This window comes from Neolamprologus brichardi, chromosome 10, assembly GCF_056152115.1.
Source record: "Neolamprologus brichardi isolate AB-2024 chromosome 10, ASM5615211v1, whole genome shotgun sequence".
NCBI lineage: Eukaryota > Metazoa > Chordata > Actinopteri > Cichliformes > Cichlidae > Neolamprologus > Neolamprologus brichardi.
The window spans coordinates 9217729-9244712 of record NC_142113.1 but is presented as its reverse complement, the minus strand read 5'-3'; the positions used below and the strand labels follow the sequence as shown (position 1 = coordinate 9244712).

The window sequence follows — 26984 nt, the reverse complement described above, 5'->3', positions numbered from 1 at the left end:
TTCAAAGTCACCTGCGAACAACCATCTCAGGTGTTATTGGTGTTGGTGTTATCAGTGGACCCACCATATAGGAGTTTCAGTGTGTGGATACCCCCATAGACAGCTGAACCTGCTGTCCCAGAGAAATGAGGGTGTTTCTCTTTTTATGGAAACCATCACCACACGTTATTCAGGAAGGCAAATTAATTTACAGTAAAATGGCTATAAATGTGCTTATTTTGCAGAATATCCTTCCGCAAAACACCCCAAGTGAAAGTGATCCAGTATGTCTTTTTTCACAGTGTTATTTTGTGATGAGTAATTGTACTTGTGTACAGGTTAATAAACTTCTGTTGTCTTTTCTGATGCTTTAATAGAGGGACCTTAAGTCTAAATAGCATAATTAGGTTAGTACACCATCCTCTGTATGCAGGCATCATTTTGTTCAGGTATTACTCCATGCAGTCTTCCTCCGTGTACCACTGAGGGATGGCTCTGTGCCATCTAAAGCTCGTCCACGCAGTCATGGTTCAGATCACCATAAAAGTGGCAACAAAACCACTCCCTTCACCATGAATTATATTTAGAGCACAGTGGTATGTAGGCTTAACCTGCATCCTCACTGGACTCCTCAGCTGCCACTCAGTTCAACAGAAACACCTCTTGACAGAGAGGATTTTAGACTTTTCTTCTCACAGGAATGTTTTCATCTCTGCTGAGACAAGACAAGGGGTTTGGCTGTGGTGGCTTGTTGAGCACTGGCATTGATAAGGTCAGAGTAGGAGAGAGGGCACCAAGCAGGATCCCAGAGAAAACTGCCTGAGAGAAGTTTATCTTTGGTGCTGCAGTTTCCTCAGTAGCTCAGGAGAACATGGCCTCGCTGTGAAGTGAAGAGGTCAAGTGACTGAAAGAAATGAACTTTATCAGGTAGGTCTTTCTTAATCTTTCTGGGATGTTACTATTGCTTCGCTAGCAGAATTATTATGAAGAAAAAATATGAAAGGAATTTTGAACAGAGTGAAAGAACTCCACATTCAGCTGTGGTAAAAGAAATTGATCCATGTGACCAAGTGACCATATGGATTTAAATTTTTTGATTTGTTTTTTGATCTTTTAAATAATCACTCAGGACATTTTTAAGTATTTTTTCAAGTTTATTTCTTTTCTAAACCGTAACAAACATGCCGTGAGATCTAAACTAGACCCCTAATTCGGGAGTCGGAGTACTGTGTCACAAGATCAGCGTCGATCCTGATAGTCTCACCCAGGCCGCTCCGGGGCTATCTCTCAAACACAGCCATCTGTGTCCCTGCACTTTTTATCAGATTGTTCTGACAAACATTTATGAGTACAAACGGGTGAATTCATGATCAGCATTCTCTGGGAAAGTTGAACGTGGGATTTCTCAAGACCAATACTAAACGGATTCATCATACTATATAAATTAACTACATATCTAAACAGTCAAGCAATCAAACAGTTTACACTGAATGTGTGTTTTGTTTTAAAATTATATGTGTTTAAAATGTAAAAACCTTGAGATGAATCAGTTACATTAAAACTGCACTTGACTGATTTTATGTCGTGTTCTCACATTTAAATGTGTGGCACACTCCTCGTCATAATTTTAAAACGGTTCATTAAAAAAGTCTGAACAGCACTAATGGCAATGTTATCAGTTAGTTATCCAACATGGTATTGTATACTGCAAAGTACAAGTATGACAACATAGGGGAATTTTAGATTTACATACAAATTAGACTCATGCACCCTTGACCCTGTGCTATGGTGAATTATTGTGCTATATACAATAACATGAAAAGGAAAGTTCTGATAGGACTCTATGTAGTCCTGCAAAAAACTAAATGCACCTTCTCTATTTCCACAGGAACTGAGAAGGTAAATAGCAGCTAGATACTACTAATAATATGTCTTTAAATGAATAACTAATTAAATAATCATCAGCAAGTGGGACTACCTCTATAAAAGTAGAGGTTTTGGGAGTTTTAACACAGTGCCACACTTCCCTGCATGCCCCGGTGTCAAATGTGAAATTTTATGATATTTCATTTAGAAAAGGACCAAACAAGTATGACTTGCTTGGAAGGAAAAACCCTCTTCTTTCTGCAAAGAACCTGGCAGCATGCCTTAGGTTTGCAAAGTTGCATCTTTGCAAACCTAAGCAAAAACCCCTTATACCAGTTGTCAAGCAGTGGTGGAGGGGTGATGATTTGTGCTTGTTTAGCAGCCACAGCCTCTGAGATCCTTGTAGGCACTGAGATGACCATGAACTCCTCTGTATACCAAAATATTCTAGTGTCAAATGCGAGGTCATCTGCCTGACAGCTAAAGCTTAGCTGAAATTGGCTCATGTAACAGGACGATAGCAGTCATTCACAAATGTGCATGGAAACATTCTTACCCTGAGCAAAAAACAAGTGTGCACTCAAAATCTCTATCAGAGTTATGAAATGTTGGCAATGGAATATTTTGTTCTTACCCCCATGGATATGTTCTGAACCAACAGGGCTTATGCAGTCTACATATTATCTGCATACTCCCATGCTCCTATTTCTCTACACAGGAAAATATGTTTACCTGAAGGTAAATTAAAGAAAGTGGAGACAATACATATTTCCTCATATAGAGATTTAGAATTCTGATTAACATATAAACTATTGTATGAACAAAACTGTCACGATCCTGGGTCTTAGTGTTTTGAGTTTAGTTTATTTGGATGTTTATATGATTAAGCTCATTAGGTTTTCTAGTTCATTTGTTATTAGATTCCCCTTGTGTCTTCCAACCCCTGTTAAGTCTCCTTTGCCCTTCATGTGTTTCATGTCTGTTATGTTGTCAAGTTCATGTAGTCATGTCTGCGTTTCATTATGTTTCCTGTTTTATTTTCTAAGAGGTTCTGTGTTTTGTTTCTCTTTCCCTGTGGCGTTGTTATGTCCACGTTGTGTCTACTGTGCCTTTCTGTCCCATGTTTCAGGTCCCTATGTTCTGTCTTCTTAGTTGCTGTTAAGTTTACATGTCTAGAGTTCAGTCAGTGTTTTTTCTGTTTTACTTTGAAGGTCCATGTCTCATGTGAGTGATTCTAGTTTTGCTTCCCTTGTCTCGTCCAGCCTGATTACTCCCAGCTGTGCTCTCCTTCTGTGTATCATTCCCTCGTTATCCCTCTGTGTATTTAAGCCCTGTGTTTCTCTTTGTCAGTGTCGTAGTCTCCCTCATGGCTGTGTTTCCGTGTGTGTTCCCAGTTTAGTTTTGTTTTCCATGCCATTCTGCAATAAAGCAGTTTTTTAAGTTTAATTTTGTTGTCGTGAGTTTTGCGGTTGGGTCCTTGCTGGTGGGAACATTTCCTAAGCCTGATTTTAATTTTGCATGTGCAAATATGAGAGCTAACAATCGCCTTATAAAAGTCCAGTCAGTCAATCAACTAATTTGTAAATATCCTCATCATTTCATTTACTAAAGCTTATCACGTTACCATATCTAATCAGTGGTTATTAGTAAAGTTACCAAGTGTTTTTATGGTAATAAGTGGTGTATTTTCTTATTTTCATTAAGTTACATGACAGGTTAAGTCTGCCATATTACTTAGTTTATTCAAATAAAACATTTCCCCCTCTCCTTACAGGCCTTTCTCCTGGTTTTGCCAATAAAGCTGAGGGGACAGTTGTAAGACGGTATGGCTGACTGGAACTTGTTAGGGAAGCTGCTGGAAAGTGCTCAAGAGCACTCCACTGTAGTGGGCAAAGTCTGGCTGACAGTGCTGTTCATCTTCCGCATCCTGGTGCTGGGGGCTGCTGCTGAGAAGGTGTGGGGCGACGAGCAGTCCAGCTTCACGTGCGACACCAAGCAGCCGGGTTGTCAGAACGTCTGCTATGACACGACCTTCCCCATTTCTCACATCCGCTTCTGGGTGATGCAGATCATCTTTGTCTCCACGCCCACTCTCATTTATCTTGGTCATATCCTTCATTTGGTCCGCATGGAGGAGAAGGAGAAGCAGAAACAAAAGGAGCTTGAAGACCAGCAGCAAGTATTCTGCCATAAGGACAAAAAGCCCTCAGTTAAAGACAAACAGGGCCACGCACGTTTACAAGGTGCGCTACTGCGGACCTATGTCTTCAACATTATTTTTAAGACCCTGTTTGAGGTGGCGTTTATTGTAGCTCAGTATTTTCTATATGGGTTTGAGCTCAAGGCCATGTACACCTGCGACCGCTGGCCTTGCCCAAACATGGTGAACTGCTACATCTCCCGCCCCACTGAGAAGACAATCTTCATTCTTTTCATGCTGGCTGTGGCCTGCGTCTCACTGCTGCTCAACCTGGTGGAAATGTACCATCTAGGTTTTACAAAGTGCCACCAGGGTCTTCGTTACAGGAGTTCAAAAGCCGCACGTGAAGGTTCCAAAGCCCTGAGTGAGCCGGTCATGCCCTTTGTCCCAAACTATAACTACTTTGGAGGTCATTCTGCTGTGCCTGAACCTTTCCCTACAGACTCAAAGTACAGCATGCCAGAGCCAAACTCTGCTTACAGCCCCTACAACAGCAAGGTGGCCTACAAGCAGAACAGAGATAATATGGCTGTGGAGAGGAAAGGCAAAGCGGAAGAAAATGATACAAAGGGGAGAAAAATCTCCAGTCCTGTCCTTGAGATGTCCATCGAAAATCAGCGCAGAAACAGTCAGTCAAGCAAGCACAGCAACTTCAAGAGCAGGATGGATGACCTGAAGATCTAAGAATCTACTGAATATTAATGCAAGAAGACTCAGAAAAACTGGAGACACCAACATGTAATAATATGTAAAATATAAGTGTGAAAGATGTTAGAAGAAAAATGAGGTAAACACAAAGCAGATAAGCACTCAGGGAGACACGCTGGAGGCAGAGCATGTGTTAAGTATTGTGATTAAAATGTGAAAAATAATAACAGCAGGCTTCAGTGAAAACATCTTACTTCTACTTAACTTCAACTGGAGCCATTTCTTAGATCAGATAATCTCCTTATGTTAGTAACAAGGAAGCTCATAAGAAAAGAGCAAGTGTTTACAAAGCTGGTTTAACCTCATGACACTATTTTACTTTGTTTCCACTCTGAGTCTGACATGTGAAAACCATAAGAATAGAAGGCTTTACTTTAACTACAAATTATATTTTTGTCATTGATGATCTTTCATATTTGTGTGCATATTTTTATGCAGACCAGGTAACTCAAAACGTTTTTGTTTACAGCTGTATTACTTAAATTAGTACTGTGAGATGAGAATAGAAGATAAAATAAGCTATACTGGACTAATAAAAATGTTTTACTGAAACAAACTGTATTTTTTCCCATGTTATTGATTGTTGCTTTTATTGCTTAAATTACTGCAAAAATATTTGCTTATTGATGAGGATTTAATACAGAAAGTACTTATGCTGGGATACAGGCTTCCTTGTATTGTATTTGTGATGTACTTTGATTAAAAGCCCCAAAACAAACAAGTGCTTTTTCAAAATCCCTGTTTCAGAATATCAGATGTACTCAAGGATCAAAGTGGGATTTCTATGTTTCTTTTAGCATAGTGCTTCTGGGTTAATTAGTGCTCGTTTTGTCTGGAAATGTATTTGTACTCTACTATCGTAATTAACTTCACTTGGGTGGCACTAGCTCAGGAGGTAGAGCAGGTCACCTAATGATCGGAAGGTTGGTGGTTTGATCCTTGGCTCCTCCAGTCTGCATGTCAAGTATCCTTGGGCAAGATACTAACCCCAAGTTGCTCTCCGATGCATCCATCGGAGTATAAATGTGTGTGAATGTAATTAGATAGCACTAAGTATAGATAAAGTGCTTGTGTGATTGGGTGAATGTGGCATGTTGTATAGAGTGCTTTGAGTACTCAGAGAGAGTAGAAAAGCGCTATATAAGAATCAGTCCACTTACCATTTATTTCATATTTTACTATTGAGAAGCACTATGGTGTACCTCTGGTCTTTAAATGTGCTATATAAATAAAGTATTGATTGATTGATTATTTGATTTGACAGGTTGCAGAATTTTAAGACTGAATTAAATTTTTCACTCATTTTGGGATTTACTTACCTGGATGATTGAGCATAAATCTAAATATATTTCAATTTGTTTAGCAAGACATCAAGACATTTCGTAATTTGAAAAAATAAGTATATAAAAACAAAAAACAAAAGGGTAAACGTAAATTCAGTAAAATCATAATTCACGTCGGCAGTAATGACACCCGGTTACGCCAATCGGAGGTCACTAAAATCAATATTGAATCGGTGTGCAACTTTGCCAAAACAATGTCGGACTCTGTAGTTTTCTCTGGTCCCCTCCCCAATCAGACCAGGAGTGACATGTTTAGCCGCATGTTCTCCTTAAATTGAGTGGTGTCCCAGAAACGATGTGGGCTTCATAGATAATTGGCAAACCTTCTGGAGGAAACCTGGTCTTGTTAGGAGAGATGGCATCCATCCCACTTTGGATGGAGCAGCTCTCATTTCTAGAAATATGGACAAATTTATTAAACCCCTCAAAATATGACTATCCAGAGTTGGGACCAGGAAGCAGAGTTGCAGTCTTACACGCCTCTCTGCAGCTTCCCTCCTCCTGCTATCCCCCCAAAAACCCATCTCCATAGAGACTGTGTCCGCTTCCAAAAAGACAAAAAACAAACTAAAAACCAGCAACAAACAACTTAAACATTTACAAAGAAAGAACAATACAGTATCCACATCTGAACCAAAGAGTAAAACAGTGAAGTGTGGGTTATTAAATATTAGGTCTCTCTCCTCCAAGTCTCTGTTAGTACATGACTTAATAATTGATCAACAAATTGATTTACTCTGCCTTACAGAAACCTGGTTGCAGCAGGATGATTATGTTAGTTTAAATGAATCAACACCCCCGAGTCATTCTAACTACCAGAAATCTCGAAGCACAGGTCGAGGGGGCGGTGTGGCAGCAATTTTTCACACCAGTCTATTAATTAATGAAAGACCAAGACAGACTGTTAATTCATTTGAAAGCCTGATGCTTAGCATTGTCCACCCCAGCTGTGAAACTCAGAAACCAGTCTTACTTGTTATCATCTATCGTCCACCTGGGCCTTACACAGAGTTTCTGTCTGATTTCTCAGACTTTATATCTAATTTAGTTCTGAGCTCAGATAAAATAATTATTGTGGGTGATTTTAACATCCATGTTGATGCTAAAAATGACAGCCTCAACATGGCATTTAATCTGTTGTTAGACTCAATTGGTTTCTCTCAAAATGTAAAATAACCCACCCACCACTTTAATCACACTCTAGATCTTGTTTTAACATATGGCATAGAAACTGAACGTTTAACAGTGTTTCCTGAAAACCCTCTCCTGTCTGATCATTTCTTGATAACATTTACATTTACAATAATTGATTACGCAGCAGTGGAGAGTGGACTTTATCAAAGTAGATGTCTTTCTGAAAGCGCTGTAACTAAGTTTAAGAATATAATCCAGCCACTGTTATCATCGTCAATGCCCTGTACCAACACAGAGCAGAGCAGCTATCTGAACGCTACCCCAACAGAGGTCGATTATCTTGTTAATAATTTCACCTCCTCACTACGTACGACTCTGGATACTGTAGCTCCAGTGAAAACTAAGGTCTCTAATCAGAAGTACCTGACCCCGTGGTATAATTCTCAAACACGTACCCTAAAGCAGATGACTCGTAATCTGGAGAGGAAATGGCGTGTCACAAATTTAGAGGATCATCATTTAGCCTGGAGAATTAGTTTGTTGCTTTATAAGAAAGCCCTCCGCAAAGCCAGAACAGCTTACTACTCATCACTGATTGAAGAAAATAAGAACAACCCCAGGTTTCTCTTCAGCACTGTAGCCAGGCTGACAAAAAGTCAGAGCTCTTTTGAGCCAAACATCCCTTTAACGTTAACTAGTGATGACTTCATGAACTTCTTCACAAATAAAATTTTTATCATTAGAGAAAAAATTACCAATAATCATCCCACAGATGTAATATTATCTACAGCTACTCTTAGTACCATTGATGTTAAGTTAGACTCCTTTTCTCCAATCGATCTTTCTGAGTTAACTTCAATAATTACTTCCTCCAAACCATCAACGTGTCTTTTAGACCCCATTCCTACAAAACTGCTCAAAGAAGTCCTGCCATTGATTAATTCTTCGATCTTATATATGATCAACCTATCTCTAATAATCGGCTATGTACCACAGGCCTTCAAGGTGGCTGCAGTTAAACCTTTACTCAAAAAGCCATCTCTAGACCCAGCAGTCTTAGCTAATTATAGGCCAATCTCCAACCTTCCTTTCATATCAAAAATCCTTGAAAGAGTAGTTGTCAAACAGCTAACAGATCATCTGCAGAGGAATGGTTTATTTGAAGAGTTTCAGTCAGGTTTCAGAGTTCATCACAGCACAGAAACAGCTTTAGTGAAGGTTACAAATTATCTTCTTATGGCCTCTGACAGTGGACTCATCTCTGTGCTTGTCCTTCTTGACCTTAGTGCAGCATTCGATACTGTTGACCATAATATCCTATTAGAGCGATTAGAACATGCTGTAGGTATTACAGGTATTGCACTGCAGTGGTTTGTATCATATCTATCTAATAGAATCCAATTTGTGCATGTAAATGGAGAGTCCTCTTCACACACTGAGGTTAATTATGGAGTTCCACAGGGTTCAGTGCTAGGACCAATCCTGTTTACATTATACATGCTTCCCTTAGGCAGCATCATTAGAAGACATAGCATACATTTTCACTGCTATGCAGATGACACCCAGCTCTATCTGTCCATGAAGCCAGATAACACACAGCAATTAGTTAAACTGCAGGAATGTCTTAAAGACATAAAGACTTGGATGGCCACTAACTTTCTGCTTCTTAACTCAGATAAAACTGAGGTCATTGTACTCGGCGCTGAAAAGCTTAGAAATATGGTATCTAACCAGATTCTTACTCTGGATGGCATTACCTTGGCCTCCAGTAACACTGTGAGGAACCTTGGAGTCATTTTTGACCAGGATATGTCCTTCAACGCACATATTAAACAAATATGTAAGACTGCGTTCTTCCATCTGCGCAACATCTCTAAAATTAGAAATATCCTGTCTCAGAGTGACGCTGAAAAACTAGTTCATGCATTTATTACTTCCAGGCTGGACTACTGCAATTCATTATTATCAGGATGTCCAAAAAACTCACTGAAAAGCCTTCAGTTAATCCAAAATGCTGCAGCAAGAGTCCTGACAGGGACTAGAAAGAGAGAGCATATTTCTCCTGTTTTGGCTTCCCTTCATTGGCTTCCTGTTAAATCCAGAATTGAATTCAAAATCCTGCTCCTCACATATAAGGTCTTAAATAATCAGGCCCCATCTTATCTTAATGACCTTGTAGTACCATATCACCCTATTAGAGCACTTTGCTCTCGCTCTGCAGGCCTACTTGTTGTTCCTAGAGTATTTAAAAGTAGAATGGGAGGGAGAGCCTTCAGTTTTCAGGCCCCTCTTCTGTGGAACCAGCTTCCAGTTTGGATTCGGGAGACAGACACTATCTCTACTTTTAAGATTAGGCTTAAAACTTTCCTTTTTGCTAAAGCATATAGTTAGGGCTGGATCAGATGACCCTGAATCCTCCCTTAGTTATGCTGCAATAGATGTAGGCTGCCGGGGGATTCCCATGATGCATTGAGTTTTTCCTTTCCAGTCACCTTTCTCACTCACTATGTGTTAATAGACCTCTCTGTATTGAATCATATCTGTTATTAATCTCTGTCTCTCTTCCACAGCATGTCTTTTATCCTGTCTTCCTTCTCTCACCCCAACCGGTCGCAGCAGATGGCCGCCCCTCCCTGAGCCTGGTTCTGCCGGAGGTTTCTTCCTGTTAAAAGGGAGTTTTTCCTTCCCACTGTCGCCAAAGTGCTTGCTCATAGGGGGTCATATGATTGTTGGGTTTTTCTCTGTATCTATGAAGCGCCTTGAGGCGACTTTTGTTGTGATTTGGCGCTATATAAATAAAATTGAATTGAATTGAATTGAATATAGATGTCACATACACACTTTTGCAGCTTTTTTTCGGATGCAGTCAATGATTGTGTGATGCAAATTAAAGTTTTAGCCATACAAAATGTATTAATAATCTCACAGCACAGCAAATGTCACAGTTCCAGAGCCAAACAACAGCAACTTGACATTCATGCAGGCCTCATATGAGATGAGTAATACTACAGGGATTATGAGACCATTCATTCACTTAATTTGTAATTAATATGTGCATTATGTTTAGATTTCAAGTATCTGGAAAGTGTGATCGGCAAAGTTTGGTTGGGATAGTCATGGCATTGTGAAGGTTTTAGCCTTTCAGTGGATGAAGCCTGAGAAATGGTTTGCATACATCTAAGGCAAATCCTTTCAGGATATGGTCAGTGGGGCGGTTTGCTGGTGTACTTAAAGTCTTACTTAGTTTAATCGCTGAATACTATGCTGCTCTGAGTGTTCGAAGTTAGTCTATGATGCGACATTTCAACATTTGAATACTGATGGGAGCTGACGGTTTTCTGTCCAAGAGCTGTGTTGCAATGTTAGCTCAATCTGTAGTATATCAGTGCAGCCCTGCTATTTTTTTTTTTTTTTTTACAAGAGGCTGTCACATTAGCTGCTCGGTTTCCACCAGCTGCACCAAGACACATACAGATTGAGGACAGTGTGGATGGACCCATTTCCAAAACACATGCCATCATACTGGTGAGAGCTATGCTTCAAAGGCTTCCTGTCTCCAAGCCCAAAATAACTCACTTGCACACTTGGGGGAGGATTGTGGGTGAAACTGTGGGTAGGGAACCAAAATAGCAGTCTGTTGCAAACTAAAACAAATACATCAAATTATGAAGCTGAACGTATGCTTGGTAAATCATGATTTATTTAGCCAAACACTGATTGGACTTCAAGGGAAGTCTGTTCATTCATTCATTCATTCATTCATTCATTCATTCATTCATGTATTTGTTAAGAACTGTAAATATTCAGTAGCTGTAAATGAAAAAGTTTTGTAGTTTATTTGATTTTAACTTTATATCATATGTATTTTATGATTACAAGTCATACTGAGAACGATCATATTTTAAACATCAGCAGCATCATGCTGGTTTAGCCATGACAAGGGCATGATCTCCGCTAATGCAAATGTTATAAACCAAAATAAAATCTCTCAGATTTCCAAAGCAGGAAGATCTTCCTTGACAGACCCAATGGGAAACTGAACAGGTGACAGGGGTCATTGGGTTATGAACTTTAGACTAACAACCATATGCAACCAAATCTCTGAGCCAGAATAGTATGCAGAGACCATTCATTATAGAGTGCCACTGTTCCTCATAAATCAGGCTGACAGTTCACACTCTTGGACAAGTCCTTTTACTGCAAAACCGATGACTTATTATGGGCCTTGTCATATGACCCTATGTTTTTATGAATTCATGCTGTGTTACAGACCAGGCTTTTACACTAATGAAAAAGACTCATATTATGCTTCTTTTTCTGAACGTCACTAAAAGGTGACCTTCAACACCCCAACATACTGTACATATCATGTAGGAGGCCAGAAAGTAGGCAACTGTTGTGAGCATACTCTACTGTCTAACAGCACTGTATTCCCACCACACGCCAACGCTTTTAAAGTACTCATTTACTGTTCAAGAAACTGTGTGTAAAATAGTTTCCCAGACACCATACAAGAGGGGAAACCTTTTAGCTTTTTGTGACCTGATGTCGAAGGGAAAATGCCAGTAAGGTAAATATTTCTGTTGTTTGTTGGTGTTGAGGAAGAATACTAAATATATATATATATATATAGTTTTCAAGTCTATGACTGAGTCCATCAGAATATTGCTGGGCAATAATTGGACATGTAAATATTTTTGCGCATGCTGTGATGGTTTCAGCTGTTTTTTATTTGCGTAATGAGAAAGTTCCATCTACATCTACAGACCTCAGGAGAAAATCTTTCTACTTGCCAGGAAGTGTTTTATCCACAATTACATCAACACATCTCGGCGAAGTGTTATTGTATGGAAATCTTTAACCCCCTAATGTCTAGCGTACGATATTTGATACATGCAGGGTTTTGGGTTTTCTTTTAGACTTCTGTCGTCGTCATCCCCCCCGGAAATAAATAAATAAATAAATGCACAATTAATTTTCTATGTAATTTTTTTAATGCTAGATGTACCAAATACAATAAAAATTAATTAACTTGAATGGACTCGCTGGTTATATCAAAATATGGAATATTTTAATTTTTACGGAATATGGAAATTAAAATGTCATTAATTTCTTTAAAAAAAAATTTTAAAAATGAAGATTACATTTTTAATAATTTTTAATTTTAACAAATATATTTGTTAAATATTCAAATAAAGTATTTATTCAAGATGTTTCTTTATTCATTTGCTGTGACATTTACAGTGTTGTTTATCTGTCCCTCCTCCAACTCTAACTGAAATCACTGGTGCATTGACATCAGCAGCAATGACTGATGATTGTCAAAACCATGTTGTGTTTTGTAGCTTATAAAAATGCTGACCCTTTTTGCTTATGGAGATTCTTAATCAGTTATGATAAAAGACCGTCTTCTATGCCCTTTTGCAAAAATAAACAGAACTATCCCCATATGGTATCACACAGACTAAAATAACCCACACAAGCTGAAGCTCAAGTGTCATGAATATGAATTAAATGCATGTAAGTCACGTGTGTGTGTGTGTGTGTCACATTGTGAGCAAGAATTAACTGTGGTCACTGATGATCATTCATAGAATCTTTACTCTTTATTCTAGTTCATCTGTATGAGAATAAAAATATAATCAAGCAAGTAAACAGAAGTATCTCAGCATCAGATATTGTGCAAATCAAACATTCAGTCAAAAGCCATAAACAACAAAAGCTGTAGACGATGAGGATATGGTTAACCATACTTATTCAGCAGTAGCAGCTGGAGTATTATCCATGCCAACTGTATACACTCTCATGCTTAATGGGAGAACTGCCAGCATGCCAGAGAAAAACTCGGAATTCTTCCTTCCTCCCAATTCGTGTACTTTCTATCATTTTCCCATGAAAAAGTATTACTGCCACCATCATTTTTCAGAAGTGACACCTGAATAAATATGGTTAGGAAACAGTGCACATCAAAAAGTTTCTCTTAATCACTGGTCTAGCAAAAAGAACAATAAATCAATCCTTGAAAGCATACTTTTTTTCTTATCTTTAACAACCCATCAAGTAATCAGAAATTGGCAAAGCATGCAATAACTCATAATCCATGTAAATCCTTTTACATTAAATTGCAGGCAAACAGTCAGATTGAAGTGTCACGCCAGGTCAGAGGTGATGTGACCGCTATAAATAATGAACTGAGTGGCTGATTTGAAACATTGCACTATGATCAGTTATTGATTTCTCTTGCTGAGACTGTCAGTACTGTTTCAACTCTCTGGTCAGCGCTGAGGTCACTCATCAAGCTTTGGATTTAAGATCAATGTAGCGTATTATGATAGCTTCATTGCACTGATCATGTAAATCATTTTAAGATTAACTCCAATTAGAAACGCTTATTATCAGTTAGAATAACTTATGTTATGAATATAAAGTATGTCTAAATAATGCAGTTATTACACAAAAAGCACTTATGATTGGTCCCTAAGTTAAAAAAAAAAAAAAAAGCACTTAAACAGGAAAATAAATCTTTCCCCTCATATGACAAAAACTAAAATATAGGATATAGGAAACAGAGGACTGCAGCTGCATTTAAGAAGCATCTAAAGCACTGTTTTTAAAAACACAGGCAGAAAAAAAGGCTAAAAGTGTGTGAATTTGGCCCCTGGAGATGACAAGCTGTAGCTGAAGCAGTTACAACCTCTCTGAACTCACGCTGGCCAAAACACAGCCATGTCTAAAGCTTGTACATCTCAAACAAGTGCAAATTATTCACAGGCTGAAAGTATAAGAAGAAGCAGCAGAAAATTGAAAATTATAGTGATTATACTGTCTCTCTGTAGCAAGCGGTAATGGCTGTTTGTCAAAGGCTGGCATAATGTGGCAACTCCAGTAACTATGCTACACATGCTTTATGTTTTAGTGTTACAGAGAAGATGCAATCTGTGTATCACATATATTTTGTAATGTCCCAGATTGAAAAAATATCCCTTTCCTCCCATTCATTTTACACAAATGTCACCCTGAGAGTTGATAACACAAAATGTCCTTCAAACGGTTTAAGGTGTCTGCAACACCCTCCCAGCTTCTATATATTAGATTCTCATTCAAACCTTATATATACATAATAATCAAACAACTACTGAACTGACCTTTATGTGTACAATGCCGCACTAACAGGAGCGCAAAATCCTACATATACGGACGTAAGCAAACAACACATTAACCAATCACGCTGTGAATATCAGACACAGTTTTAGAGGAGGCAGATTACTCACCTGCAGCTGCAAGGTGGACATTTTTTTCCCTTTACATGTTTTCAAGTATGACCCACATGAAATCCCCATAATCCTGACATGTTTACCATTTTTGTGTGCTGTTTTTGGAGGAGAGACAGATGTGGCAGTACAGCATCCTCCTTTGTACATTATTGCAAATGCACCTGCAACTGCAGTGTAACTTTTCGTGTTGTGACGTCTTCACTCCGATAACGAGCGAGTTCAATTCCTGGCTACCAACGACAACACTGCAACTCGTCTTCAAACAGCCATATTACTGTTTGCTTCATGCCTGCGTTCACTAAAAAGCTGCACTCTCATAATTTATGTTTAGAGCAAAACGCACACTATGAGACACTGACGTCAGAGGACACACTACCATTTACAGTAAATTTCACTTTACAGCAGTGATAGCTAATTTGAAAGAGAACATACATGGGGATCTCCAACCAGAGAATCCTCTTGCAGACTCCATCATGCTGTTTACGTCATTTATTATGTAGGTGGACTGGAGAGAGAAGGAGAGGGACAATCCTTCCTCTCATGTTAGTGGAAATTAGCATCTGATAAAGCACATCGCTAAACTATTTTGTTTTTTTCTTAACAGAAAATCTGAAGAAACTGTGGCCGAGTGAGAGAGTGCATTTGAACATTAAAATATACTGCACATTAATGACCTATTACAGAATAGTGTTTGCACGTGTTTTATCAGTCTCTGATGTTCTTCATCATCTGCGTGACAAACAGGTCTCTGATGATTCCTCCTCATGTGTGATCGGTAGATAGTATCAGTAGATAGTAATTTAACTCTGTGTCCCACTAAATCCACCACCCTGTTCAAGTGGAGAAAGGAAATTCATGGAAACTTGTAGGTTTGAATCACAAGCAAAGTGTCAGTTCACTTATTGGTCTTTGACTTCAGCTGGGCGACCTTAGCTTGTCCCAGCTTCATCTGAATATCAACAGGCCTCTCAAAGAAGCTGACTATGGCCGGTTCATTGAGCAGAGATGCTAGGACCTGCTCGAAGGAAAACGACCACTCCGTCTCTGAGAGGTCTTGACTGTTGTGGGAGCTGGAAGTGTCAGAGCTCTCTGGGGTTGTGGAGGACTCTTCAGTTGAAGACTCCTCGCCAGCAGTGGTATTGGCAGGCTTTTTGGACTCGGGTGGGCTGCTCGGCTCCTGCAGCCTCCGCCCCACCTCTTCCATCCTCAGGAGGAGGCTGGTCACATGAGCCACGGCTCGGTACAGTGACTCCTCCTCAGGATCACCATGAAAAATGTTGTACAGGGTCTTGGAGAACTGGATGAACTGAGTCTGCGATGGAAATGTGGAAAAAAAAAAAGTAAAATGGGTCAATTTATTGTGAAAAAGATGAAGTCACACGGACAAAACAAAGCATGGTTTGAATTACCTGATTAATTCTGGGCAGGTCTTTGATGGTTTCCTCTTTCTTTAATATTTCATTCTGCCATTGTTTCAGATAGGCCTGCAGGTCAACCTTCCCTCTTCCTGTCAGTTTAATTGACAAACTTAACTGTGTTACAAGAAATTATAATCCTCGCACAAATCCTTGTTGGAGCCATTAATCATTTGTCATAAATTTGGGTGTAATATTACCTCTTTCAGGGCTTTTCCTTATCACACCATCTTCTGGAAGATCAAAGGCTGAAACAGGGAAGCAGCATATAAACAAGCTGTAGAGAAAAATGCTTCCACACAAGTGTTAAGACAGAATTACTGCAATATTTAGTTAGAAAAGAGAAAATGAAATTGGAGTTTTGAGGAAGGACAAGAGGTAGCTAACCAGTGAGTCTACTCAAGTGAGAAGAGTCTTCAGTCACTGGAATAAAGTGCTGGATTCTTTGTTCCTTTAAGTGTAAAGGACTACCTGTGAAGGCTAAAAGATATTGTCTGTAAGTGCACTGAAAGGAAAGAAAAGACAAAGGAGAAAGAGAATTCACAAGAGCAAAGCAGAGTTTAGGGCCAGATTTACTAAGCCAGTTTGTTTCAATGAAAACATTAATTACCAAGAGCAGCACAAAGGAGTCAACAACCCAAAATAATGGTCTAAAAGCAGTTTTTAATGCATATGGTTGTCTCTTATGAGAGAAAGAGAAGCAATTCAGATCTATGGAAGACAGCTGAGGGAGAATCGATAAGAATCTGATTTAAGGGTGAACTCTGGTACAAACTGATGGAGACCATTGAGTGATCATGAAGGTCGAAACAGCATTCTTTTTGTCAGCTCAGGTTTATAACCACATTCAGTTGAAATTTGTGTACAACAGCTGACCTACAGGCTGTAAACAAACACAAAGCATTTACATTCAGATTCTGGATGAGCCATGTGTTAAAGTTATTATGCCACCTCCATAAAGACACAAATTTCTCTGAGGTTTTGAGCGTTATTTTTGTATGCCATATGAGACTGGATCAATTTATTAATTGCCACTTTGAGCTCTGCTCCGTTATAGCAAAACAGTAGAGCTGAGGTCCAGAAACATAGATGTAAACATGCTTTTTTCGGTGATGAATACATTTTATCCTTTGTATGATTTCCTTCTACACTGTTAGTAAATCTGGCCCATAAATAAAGAACGCAGATGTTAAATCCACACAGAGGTATCCGATTTTTAGATTTAGAAATAGCTGTGTATAGAATTGTTAATATTAAACGTGCTACAGTATTATTCCATGCATCAAAGAAACACACAAATTTTTCCTTTTTTTGCTCCAACCTGAGTCACGTCTACATGTGGGTGCATGTGTGCGTGTTGGTTTAAATGGGTAGATTAAACAACTCCCATCACAAGCCAGAAATGTAATATCATTTTCCTGATAGCTTTGTGGCGCATAAGCCTAAATATTGCCACATAAGTTACACATTGCACTCCTCTCAGCAAAAAGACCAATACCAACCTCTGAATGCAAACTAATTAAGAATAAATGGAGAAAACATTTCCACCGAATTTCCAACAATGAAAGTGTCCTGAAGTATAAAATACTACAGAGCATAAAGAACAATGCAGACTTCCACAGGGCTCTAAGTTAAAAAGGTACAACAAGACATGCTGCGGTCACTACAGCCAATCACAGCAGAGCTAATGTAACCGAGTGGTCACTGCTTTCCGCTTGAAACTGATAAGCGACTAAAGCTGCTCCACAGCTCTTCTGGCCTGAAAAACCTGCAGCGTCTCAGCTCTGAAGAGGATATGACTCCAATCATTTCAATGTAGCGTTTGGCCCAGTTCCAGTCCCTCTTATTCATTCAGAGGAAGCAAACAAAACAGCGATCAGTGCACAGGTGGCAAATTTGAAGTGCGTCTCCACCATCTTTTTTAGACTGTGGCACCAGGATGTGACCTGTCCTTGGTGCTGAAGCAATGTGCACTTTCCATGAGACACAAAATAAGCTTTGCTGCTTGATGTTCACAGGCCTGGCACATCACAAGCGGTGACTCAGTGCTCATCTGCTGCTAAGCTGTCAGTTGTAATTTGAGCAGCAAAGTCTCTCTTTCTGAAGAAACTAGCCTACTGCTAAATGCCCTCACAGCTCCTTAGACCTGTTGTTGCCATGGCAAACTCTTTCACCCAGCATACGCTATTCTTACCACTGCCTTCAACAAGCATCATGCACGTAATAGTCACACATTCAAGGACACTTTCTTCCCCGAGGCAATGTGCTCACTCATCAAATGCTGGTTATGGGCTGAATTATTGAAATGACAACCCGTGTGCATTTCAGCCCTGCAGACCTCCGACTGACGTAACTATGTGACCTTTTATTTCACTTTGGGCTGCTTCTGTCAGTCTGCTGCTGCAGTGTGCATCAACTATATAGATTCCAGTCTGAAAACATTTGCTGCATTTGAACCTACAGCAGTTTGTCATCACCATAGACACTGTGTGAAAGAAAGAGGTCAGAGGTTAAAGACAGTGTTGTGTAGTTTATGAGAGGCAGATGAAAATCAGATAGCAAAATAAAGGGCACAGGGCCACGAGAGAGAGAAGTTAACGATCTAGTCTTAAACTGAGATTGGTTTTATTAGTTGTTCATTACTTACCTGGTGGCAGGTGGAGCTTGAAGAGAAATTTCAACTTATTTGTGAAAGATCCGGTGTATAAAGTATCTATGGGAGAAGCAAAAGTTATCGTTTCAGCAGTGGGGACACTGAGGTTAAAAGTTTTACTAAAACAGAGCAGAGAACCAACAAATGTACCAAGGGCACAGCAGAATTCTTTAAAGTTAATGAGACCATCCTGGTTCTCATCTATCAGGCGGAAAACCCAGAGGGAGAGGGTGCTCTTGATGCTACAGAAAGCCCAGGGCTCCAGCAGGGAGAAGAGCATGCTGAACTGTTGGAAACCCAGCTGGTACTGCTCCAGATAGGCCAGACTGGGGTCATGATGGAGCAGAGCTGGGCTGTTCATTGTCCAGTAGCAGCTGAGGAAATGCTGCCTCTGAAAGTAGATAAACAGAGAAGGAAGCATGACCTGTCCATCTTTCTTATTCTAACAAACAGTTAACAATTAAGCATGGATCACAATAAAGATACAACATTGAAGTTCATGACTCACTTTGAATAAATTATAAAGCTCGTCCAGTTGTGAGGCACTGAATCTGACATCTTGGGACACCACCCGGATCTGAAAACACATTTGACCTCGTTATTAAGGCCACAGTAATATTACAATTAAATCTATAAATTACTTTCACTCATATTTTTCACACGTATTGAGAAGCCTGTTCTAACTCGGCAGATGTGTTCCTGGTGACCAAAGTAAATGCATAGGCAGGTCTGACATCATTTGTAAGAGCAATTCTCATATTTTGCTCTAAAGACCTTTAATAAGTTATCTGTTTCCCCTAAAATGACCGCTGCCTGCTCCATTCTGTGTGCTGGGCAAACATTGATGGCCATGTTTGTTTGGATTTTGTTGTAAGAACAAAATTGATATCAATGAATTCTCAAGCCTCCCATCCCTATTTTTACTTGTCACAACTAGGCACCCTAATCCAGGTCCTGCAAACAGGACTCTGAAGTGGTGAGGGGGAAATAAAATGCAAGGCAGCCAATAAGTTTTCACTCATCTAAAACTGCCACAAAAACCTGAATAGATATAAAATATACTGTATTTTTATAGAAATGTATTTATATACTGTATGTAACTGTATTTTTTACCCTGTATTTATACATGACAAGAAAGTTGAATTTCTTTTTACTGTTACTATTTGTCTTTGGTTCCAGTTGAACAAATAGTTCCCAAGAAAGCTCCAACCCACAATCAGTTCATTCTACACCTGCATTTGATCTGTTTAGGGGGCATCTGTAATATTTAGCTTAAAAAAAATTATAACTTGTGTAATACTGTGTCCGAACAGGCCCCTGTACTAGTTACTCTAAGCTTCTAAGCTTACTTACCACGTTTTGCTTGGTTGTGTCCTCCAATGTTTGAATCACATATAGTTTGTTTCTTTTCCGTGAACTCTCAACTTCCTCTAAACGGATATTTCCATATTTCTGCAAAGACCGACACAACTTAGTTTTATTGAGAGAAAAAAAAAATGGTGGGGAGGTTGTCTCTAATCGGTCACAAACTGAAAGAGCAAAGTTATACCTCATAGGCCTCTCGGATCAGCTCACTGATATCTACGCTGATGTGAGATGCTTTATCATTATTGGCTACTGAAGCTTGCTGCACTGTCGGGGGCAATGGGCTGTCTTTGTTTGTCACACTGTCAAAAAACCTGGAACAACACCAACAGACAAAGAGGGAGAGTGTTATTTACAGTGTAATGATATTTAAAAGTCTCGGACATGCATCATTTTTGCATTCACAGACTTGTTGAGGATGGTGACAGCTTCTGCATCATCGTGGCAGCTGATCAGAGCCTCCTTGTTGTAGTCCAGCACGGCCAGACCAAGCTGCAGGATGGCTTTGATTCCATCATAAAAAAAACAATCCACCACGTTCACGGCGCTCTCTATGGGCAGCACGCTGATGAAAAGCGTGAGAAACCAGGACAGAGACACGGAGGAGAAGAAGCTCAGGTCTGTCATGTGTTCCACCAGCTGGGGGAGGTTTTCTCTAATCAGATCTTCGAACACAGCCTGGTCAACCAAAGCACCTGACAAAATATTTTCATAGTGAGACTTTGCTCCTGGCATAATTAAAATGCCACACTGCCAGGTATCCAGCAGAAGCCAATGTTTCCACTCTCACCAATAATTCGGCGGTTGAAGTAATCTGGCAGCATCCTCTCACAGACGGCTACCAGCAGCCAGAAAGCCTCCTCTTCTTTTGCATACAGCAGGAGAACCGAGGTGAGAATGTTCATAGCCTGAACAGGAGAGAAATAAACAGAATGGTTTAATAGGCTTCTCCCTCCTCCTAAGTACACAATGGTATAATATATCATCACAAGAAGCAAGGGAAGGACATATTTCAAAAGTTATTTTAAGTACCTGGCAGTATCCAATTTTAGGGTTCCTGTAGGCATAGGCAGTCAGGACTCTGCGAAGAGCTGAGATTCCTGTGTCGCTCTGAAAGGCCGGGTGCTCGGGGAGAGAGCGGTGCAGGTCTCTTTCAATCTCATCTGTAGCCAGAGTGCTTGTGCCCAGAGACTGTTCAACCAGCTCAGTGTAATAGCCGGGGTGAGTGGCCATGTCGTTTACAGCCCCTACAGAGTGTAAAAAAAAGCCCCCACTCGGTTTAAAGTAAAAAAGCACTTCAGTAGATAAAACTTTGATCACACAAGGCTTCATTAACCACTGACTGATGCTGCTCGTCACTATACGGGACACAGCAACTTTGATGTACAACCTGAGAAAAGCATCCACAGCTCTCCCCTCAAGGCCTCAGGAACGCCGCGCACGATCAAGTCTCGCGTCTTCCTGGTAAAGAACATACTTGTACCACGTCCATACTCAGAGAAATGGATGTTCCAAGACTGCTCCTTCATCTTCTCCTTAAGCTATTAACCCAGAAGTATCAGAAGAAAGTTTTTCAGTTTGAGACATAATTGTATACATGCACTTTCTCTGTACCACTGACCAGTTGTTTTCTTACATTCTTTCAAAATAAGCATCTGGAGGCATTACAAGATGGCTACTGGGGGAAAGGCTGTGCTTCTAAAAGGCAGCACACACACAACAGTGCTACTAACAAAACATGTGTATTTTTTTAAATTCATGTATTCTTCATCTGATTTTATAACAACACCCAAGAACTAACCAGTCATCCACACTCACAGCAGACAGTTTCATGAGCCCATCTGAACCACAGAAACCCATCTGGGTCTACATAAAGTCCCAGGTCTGTCTGACATTATTTGTAATACCTGAGCAGACTTGACCCTGATCAAACTGTACATAACAGATGTGCTGTGTTTACACTGTAAATAAAGCAGCAAACCAGTAGTCATTATTATACTTTAAAAGGGCAAAGAACAGAAGTTGTATTCAATAATCCAAAGATTGCTAAACTAAATTTTCCTCATCAGGGGATTAACCATGCTGTGTCAATCAGGAAGACATAAATAACATAAAGTCTGTATGTATTTTACCACATACTTCAGCTAAGAGGATAGATTACAGGAGTCACAGGTTAGATGCCTATGAACGTTACAGTTTCATTTTGAATTGGAGATTAATTGAGCTTGTTAATAACATGTGCAAATTGGACACTGATGGAGTCTTGGTTATAGATTTCCAATAATAAGTGCATCCTGTTTAGTTCTGGGTAGTACAGCTTTTTACTTTTTTGGGTACGGGCACAAATCCAAGCACATATGAAGGTGTCTGCTGCTAACCCTAACCCAGATATATGCATGTGATTTGGTCATTTTAATGCAAATCAAATCAAATCAATTTTTCATTCGACCAGATGAACTCTGTTGTTTACCATTTTGGGATCAAGGTTTTCAACATCCTGGGGGTGGAAAACAGTCATGAGAGCCTCGGTGCTCACGGCCTTGCTGCTGTCTTTCTGCCCCACCATTAAAGTTACGTCCTCTGGATTGTCCTCAAAGTGGTTTATGAGAGACTGACATTCTCCCCGTATGGCCTTCATGACAAAGACGTTAATCATTTTCAATGTCAGACACCTCTGCAAACTACAGGATGAAGTTTAAAGAGAAACAAAATGGCACAAATGAAACAATCACAGCACATTACCTCTGATGAAGCAGAGTGCTGTGGGCTGGCACTAATCCCACACCTACTACGGATTGTATTGGCAAGCCGCTGATAGTCCCGCACCTCAGAGAAACGCAGCGCCCTCTTGCCGCGGACGCACACCGTTAAAGCTCTGCTGCTGGAGTCTGGTTTCTCAACGTTAACAACCTAGAAGACAGAAATAAGGAGACAGACAGTCACAGATGAGGTTTTCTGTTGTTCATCAGGTTGATGTTTTTTTGTTTTTTAAAGACAAAACACTTTTTGTTTGACTTTACCTCTCGCATTGGAATAATGACATGGCATTGACTTCCATCCTGACTGGCAAAACACAGGTAGTTCTCCGACAGACAAATCTTGCCAAGCGTGTTAAAATGGCTGAAGGGAACCCACAAGAAGCTCTCGTGCACTTCTAACAGGTTTTCCTCTTTGGGAAGCCTGAAAAATGTCCTGAATTGCTCACTCTTTGCATTAGCTTCTATCCCTCTGTGGAAACAGAAGAGCACAAACATCACATTTAGGTTTTCTCATCAGCCTCCAGCCTCTATTCACATCAGTCATCCAGTTACATCTATTTCAAAATGATCCACACTGCTTAAATATTATTATAACCATAAAAATAACAGGACGTGACTCCCTTGTCGACTGGGATCAAATGAAAACAATGGGAAAAAGTAAACAAACACTGGAACTGTCTTTAAAGAACTGGCACTGGCAAGCTCAGGCGTGACTTGGTTGGCAATCCTGGCAGGTCACACCAAACATAAACCCTATCTGACTCAAGTCATACTTTGTTTTCTCGGGTTCTTTAACTTTGCAACTGGCACTAACAGGATCGTGTGAAGCTGCACTGCACAGCGTACAAAATATTACCTCTTTGTAATCTGCAGCGGGTCAGACAGCGCTGGCTCTCTCTGGAAGGACTCTTTATCAAAAAGACGCTTGATGGAGTAGTCAGCCAACTGTTCCATGATGACGAACGTTTCGTTCAGGTGCAGCAGCATGGAGAAGTAGTGATCCTCTCCATGAGCCAAAACATGGATGCTCTCAGTCAGAATGACATTAGAGGTTTTCTCCAGCCTCCAAAGCTCATCCCAGGAGATGACTAGTTTAACTGCACAGCATTAAAAAAATATGAAGTAGTTAAATTAATTGCTGAAAAGAGCAAAGAAAAAAATAAATACAATTATTCTTAAAACCTAAAAAGTTGCCATTACCTGGAACTATTTCCTACAAAAGAACTACTAAAAGAATCTGAGGCCATAAAAACCCACTATGACAGCAATTAGCAGCTGTCACACCCTTTATTACCACCAATCAACTTTCTAAAGACAGGCAATGGCAGAGAAATTGCTTACCCTCAGCTCCCAGAAGGTATGAATAGAAGCACAGGAAGTTTGTGCTGAGGTAGAGCCAGCCCTGGCAGGGTACTTTTCCTTTCCAGTAGCTGCATGAGTAATATGTGACCAGCTTTTCCTCTGGTGGCAGCTCAAACCACTTCTCAAACCTCAAGTGGGCTTCTCGAAACTTCTCAGGATCATCCTCCTGCACTAAGCATGTCTTCCCCTCTTCTGCAATAAGACCCTAAAATGTGACGTACACGGGGTTACTGTAGATTGTTTATATATTATGGATATAATAATAAAGCAAGTAATCAACATTTCTGGGGATTAAAAAAATATAGGTCTTCCTAAAGTCTCACTCTAATCTTGCCCTGTACAAAGCTGGTGACGTCTTCGCTGGAGTCAAAAACAGAGAGCGTCCTCATAATGTTCTGCTGCAGCCAATCCCAGTGCTGAATAATCTCCTCTTTGGTGACACCTGACCAAATGTTAAGAGGAAAAACATAATACTAAGGTCAGCTTAATCGAAGAAATGTTGCAACTACTAGACAACAGACAGCAATATTGACATGAAAATGCAGAGGGGCGTACCGCATGCTATTGACCAGTACACTTGTGAGTCTGGTGTGTGGTGCAGAATGCGATAAGGGGCCACTTTGGAAGTGGAGTCCAACACAGTATCCAGGGTTCCTACAAGGAGGCCTGTAGCATAAAGTACAATGATGTATAAAAAAAAGATAAATATCAGATTTACACATGAATCCTCATAGAAGCCTTCAATAACTGTTGAATTTCTTGCCCATCAAAAATGACATAAACAGCACTGTGTGCTGAACCATTTGCCTTTAGTTAGTCTGTGCAGGACTATCCAGTCATTGTTCATAGCTACATCTCAGACTGTGTTGAACGCATACTGACAGCGGAAATGCATGATCCCCCCGGACCTCGTCAGGCCTAAAATTAGCTAAATCTGTTACCTCTACAACTTCTTTCTGACGTGCCCTCCATGAATAATTGACAAGGTCGAAGTGAAACCACTATCCTATGCATTGCGTCAGCATTAGACAGGCCACCCTGCTGAACACCCCCAAATATGCTCTAACGATGAGCTGCCAAGTAGTAAAGCATTCAGCAGATCAAACAAACACACTTTGCAGCACAGAGCATGGTGATACTTCAGATGTAAAGTGCCGTTTGCTTTGGAGAAGGAGGTGGGGGGGGGGGGGGGGGGGGGGGGGGACCATACTATTTAACCTCCATTATCATTAACCCTGACAGTTAGGACATCAGTACATTTCTAGCCACTGACAACATTATTAACAATCTAGTAGATGGTAATAGATAATCTACAAAAGCTGGATGTATTAGAAGTATTCCTCTGAGTTCCAAGTTAGTAAAGAAGGTCCTGTGGGTTAAACTGGAAACTTACTTGGGACTTGGGAGGAATTTAAGGACTTGAGGGTAAACTTGATGTTGTATAGTTTGCAGGAAAAAGAAATGATTTATACACACTGTGTATATATAATGCCACATTGTGACAACTCAAGTAAGCATCAGGGTCTCTCCACAAAGTGGCTGATGCATTTGCTATCTGGGGAGCTGACACAGCAGTGACATTACAATTGCCCAGGTTTAGTTTCTAGCCTGTGTGAGAAACAGGTGCACTTGTTCACAAACTGACCCAGCTCACCAGCAGAGTGGAAATGCCCTTTTTAAACCAGGAAAATCAACAAGCAGAATACTTCTGCTTTTATAAGTTGCTAAATTGTTGGGTGACACAACAATGCCTTAAAAAAGTGAATACAGCTTGTAATACAGGCCCCAAGGAAATGAAATCAGCGGTGTAGTGTACAGACCCCCGAGTCCACTCAGCTATAAGAAACATCAAACAAACCAAACGAGCCAATAAACTGACACGTACTACGTAAACCAGCTGTTCAGTACCTAAACTGACTCACGTAATTTGGACCCATAGCTCAAACCTGTTGCAAAGACGCTTTTCCTTTTTTTCCCTCTCGGTTGAGGAGTAGGCTGTGTAACAGCACCCGCCCTAACAGTGGCAGACATCTAGTTAGCTAGGCAAATTCTCCGCGAGTTAACCAGCTATTAACTTGCGTGTTTCCTTGTGGTTTGTGAAGCCGCAGCAGCTGTCCCGAAAATACGATATGACAACAAAACTGCGAACATTACCTGTCAAACCGCCACCACCTTCTCCGTACCCTCGTCTCCTCTGCAGCACGAAATACTCGTTATCCTTCTCGGTGACCCACAATTTAAAAGCATTTTTCAGCAGAATCTCTTCGGGTTTGAGCCACATGGTTCTAATGTCGCCAAGTTATCTGTCAAACCGACCTGACATGTCACGGTTATCTCTAACGTACCCCGACAGCAAACCCATGGACATTTGTTTGCCTCCGAATCCCTCCCTTCCCACGTCGACAAGAAATGCTGCCAAAAGTGCAAGGCATTGTGGGATTGTAGTTTCTGAGGAGAATGAGGGGCTGTAGGCGGGTGATACTGCAACAGCGCAAATATACTACAGAACTGTGTTGTAAAGGTTTCCAGACATCTATAACATCTTTGCTGATCTTTTTAATTTTTTGCCTCACAAACTGGATATTAAATATAGTAAAACAAGTATACCCTGTAAACCCTATATTGTAAGGTGTTGGCACTATACATCTACTGCATTCTCCCCATTCTTCCAAATGTAAAATTTTAAAGAGAAAAATGTAAATCAACCTACAAATATTTCATTAATGAAATGCTAACGCATTCCCTCCACTTTCTCATAAAACAGTATGAGTCATAACACTGATTAAAAGAAATTTCCTTTCTATTACGTAAAGATTTGCAGTGGAAAAAGATAAAAGGTGGCATGGGGGGTGGGATCAACAGGAAGTCAGAATATCTGATCAAAATAAATACAAAATCTAAAACTGTTGTACAAAAAACTGCACTG

The 26984-nt window shown here is 40.1% G+C and overlaps 2 protein-coding genes across 3 annotated transcripts; one reads left to right on the top strand and one right to left on the bottom strand.

Annotated features, from left to right (window-relative positions):
* The first annotated feature begins 636 nt into the window (after window positions 1–636).
* On the top strand, window positions 637–5817 carry gja2 (gap junction protein, alpha 2). Its single transcript, XM_006799534.3, has 2 exons — window positions 637–906; window positions 3620–5817. Exon 2 carries the CDS (start codon window positions 3671–3673, stop codon window positions 4727–4729), a length of 1059 nt encoding a protein of 352 aa, XP_006799597.1. The 5' UTR covers window positions 637–906; window positions 3620–3670; the 3' UTR covers window positions 4730–5817.
* A 7003-nt stretch (window positions 5818–12820) lies between these two features.
* Window positions 12821–26450, bottom strand: tbc1d8b (TBC1 domain family member 8B). Of its 2 annotated transcripts, XM_006799535.2 has the most exons (21): window positions 26213–26450; window positions 24614–24724; window positions 24382–24500; window positions 24038–24263; window positions 23553–23793; window positions 22958–23165; window positions 22680–22847; window positions 22408–22569; window positions 21328–21478; window positions 20970–21184; window positions 20728–20845; window positions 20347–20632; window positions 20122–20251; window positions 19926–20024; window positions 19081–19149; window positions 18723–18963; window positions 18567–18632; window positions 16307–16399; window positions 16120–16167; window positions 15914–16011; window positions 12821–15816 (listed from the first exon to the last, which is right to left on the bottom strand). In XM_006799535.2, exons 1-21 carry the CDS (start codon window positions 26337–26339, stop codon window positions 15400–15402), a joined length of 3393 nt encoding a protein of 1130 aa, XP_006799598.2. In that variant the 5' UTR covers window positions 26340–26450; the 3' UTR covers window positions 12821–15399. The 2 variants fall into 2 exon arrangements, with proteins under 2 accessions (XP_006799598.2, XP_006799599.2); XM_006799536.2 differs by lacking the exon at window positions 16307–16399.
* Between the last annotated feature and the right edge of the window lie 534 nt (window positions 26451–26984).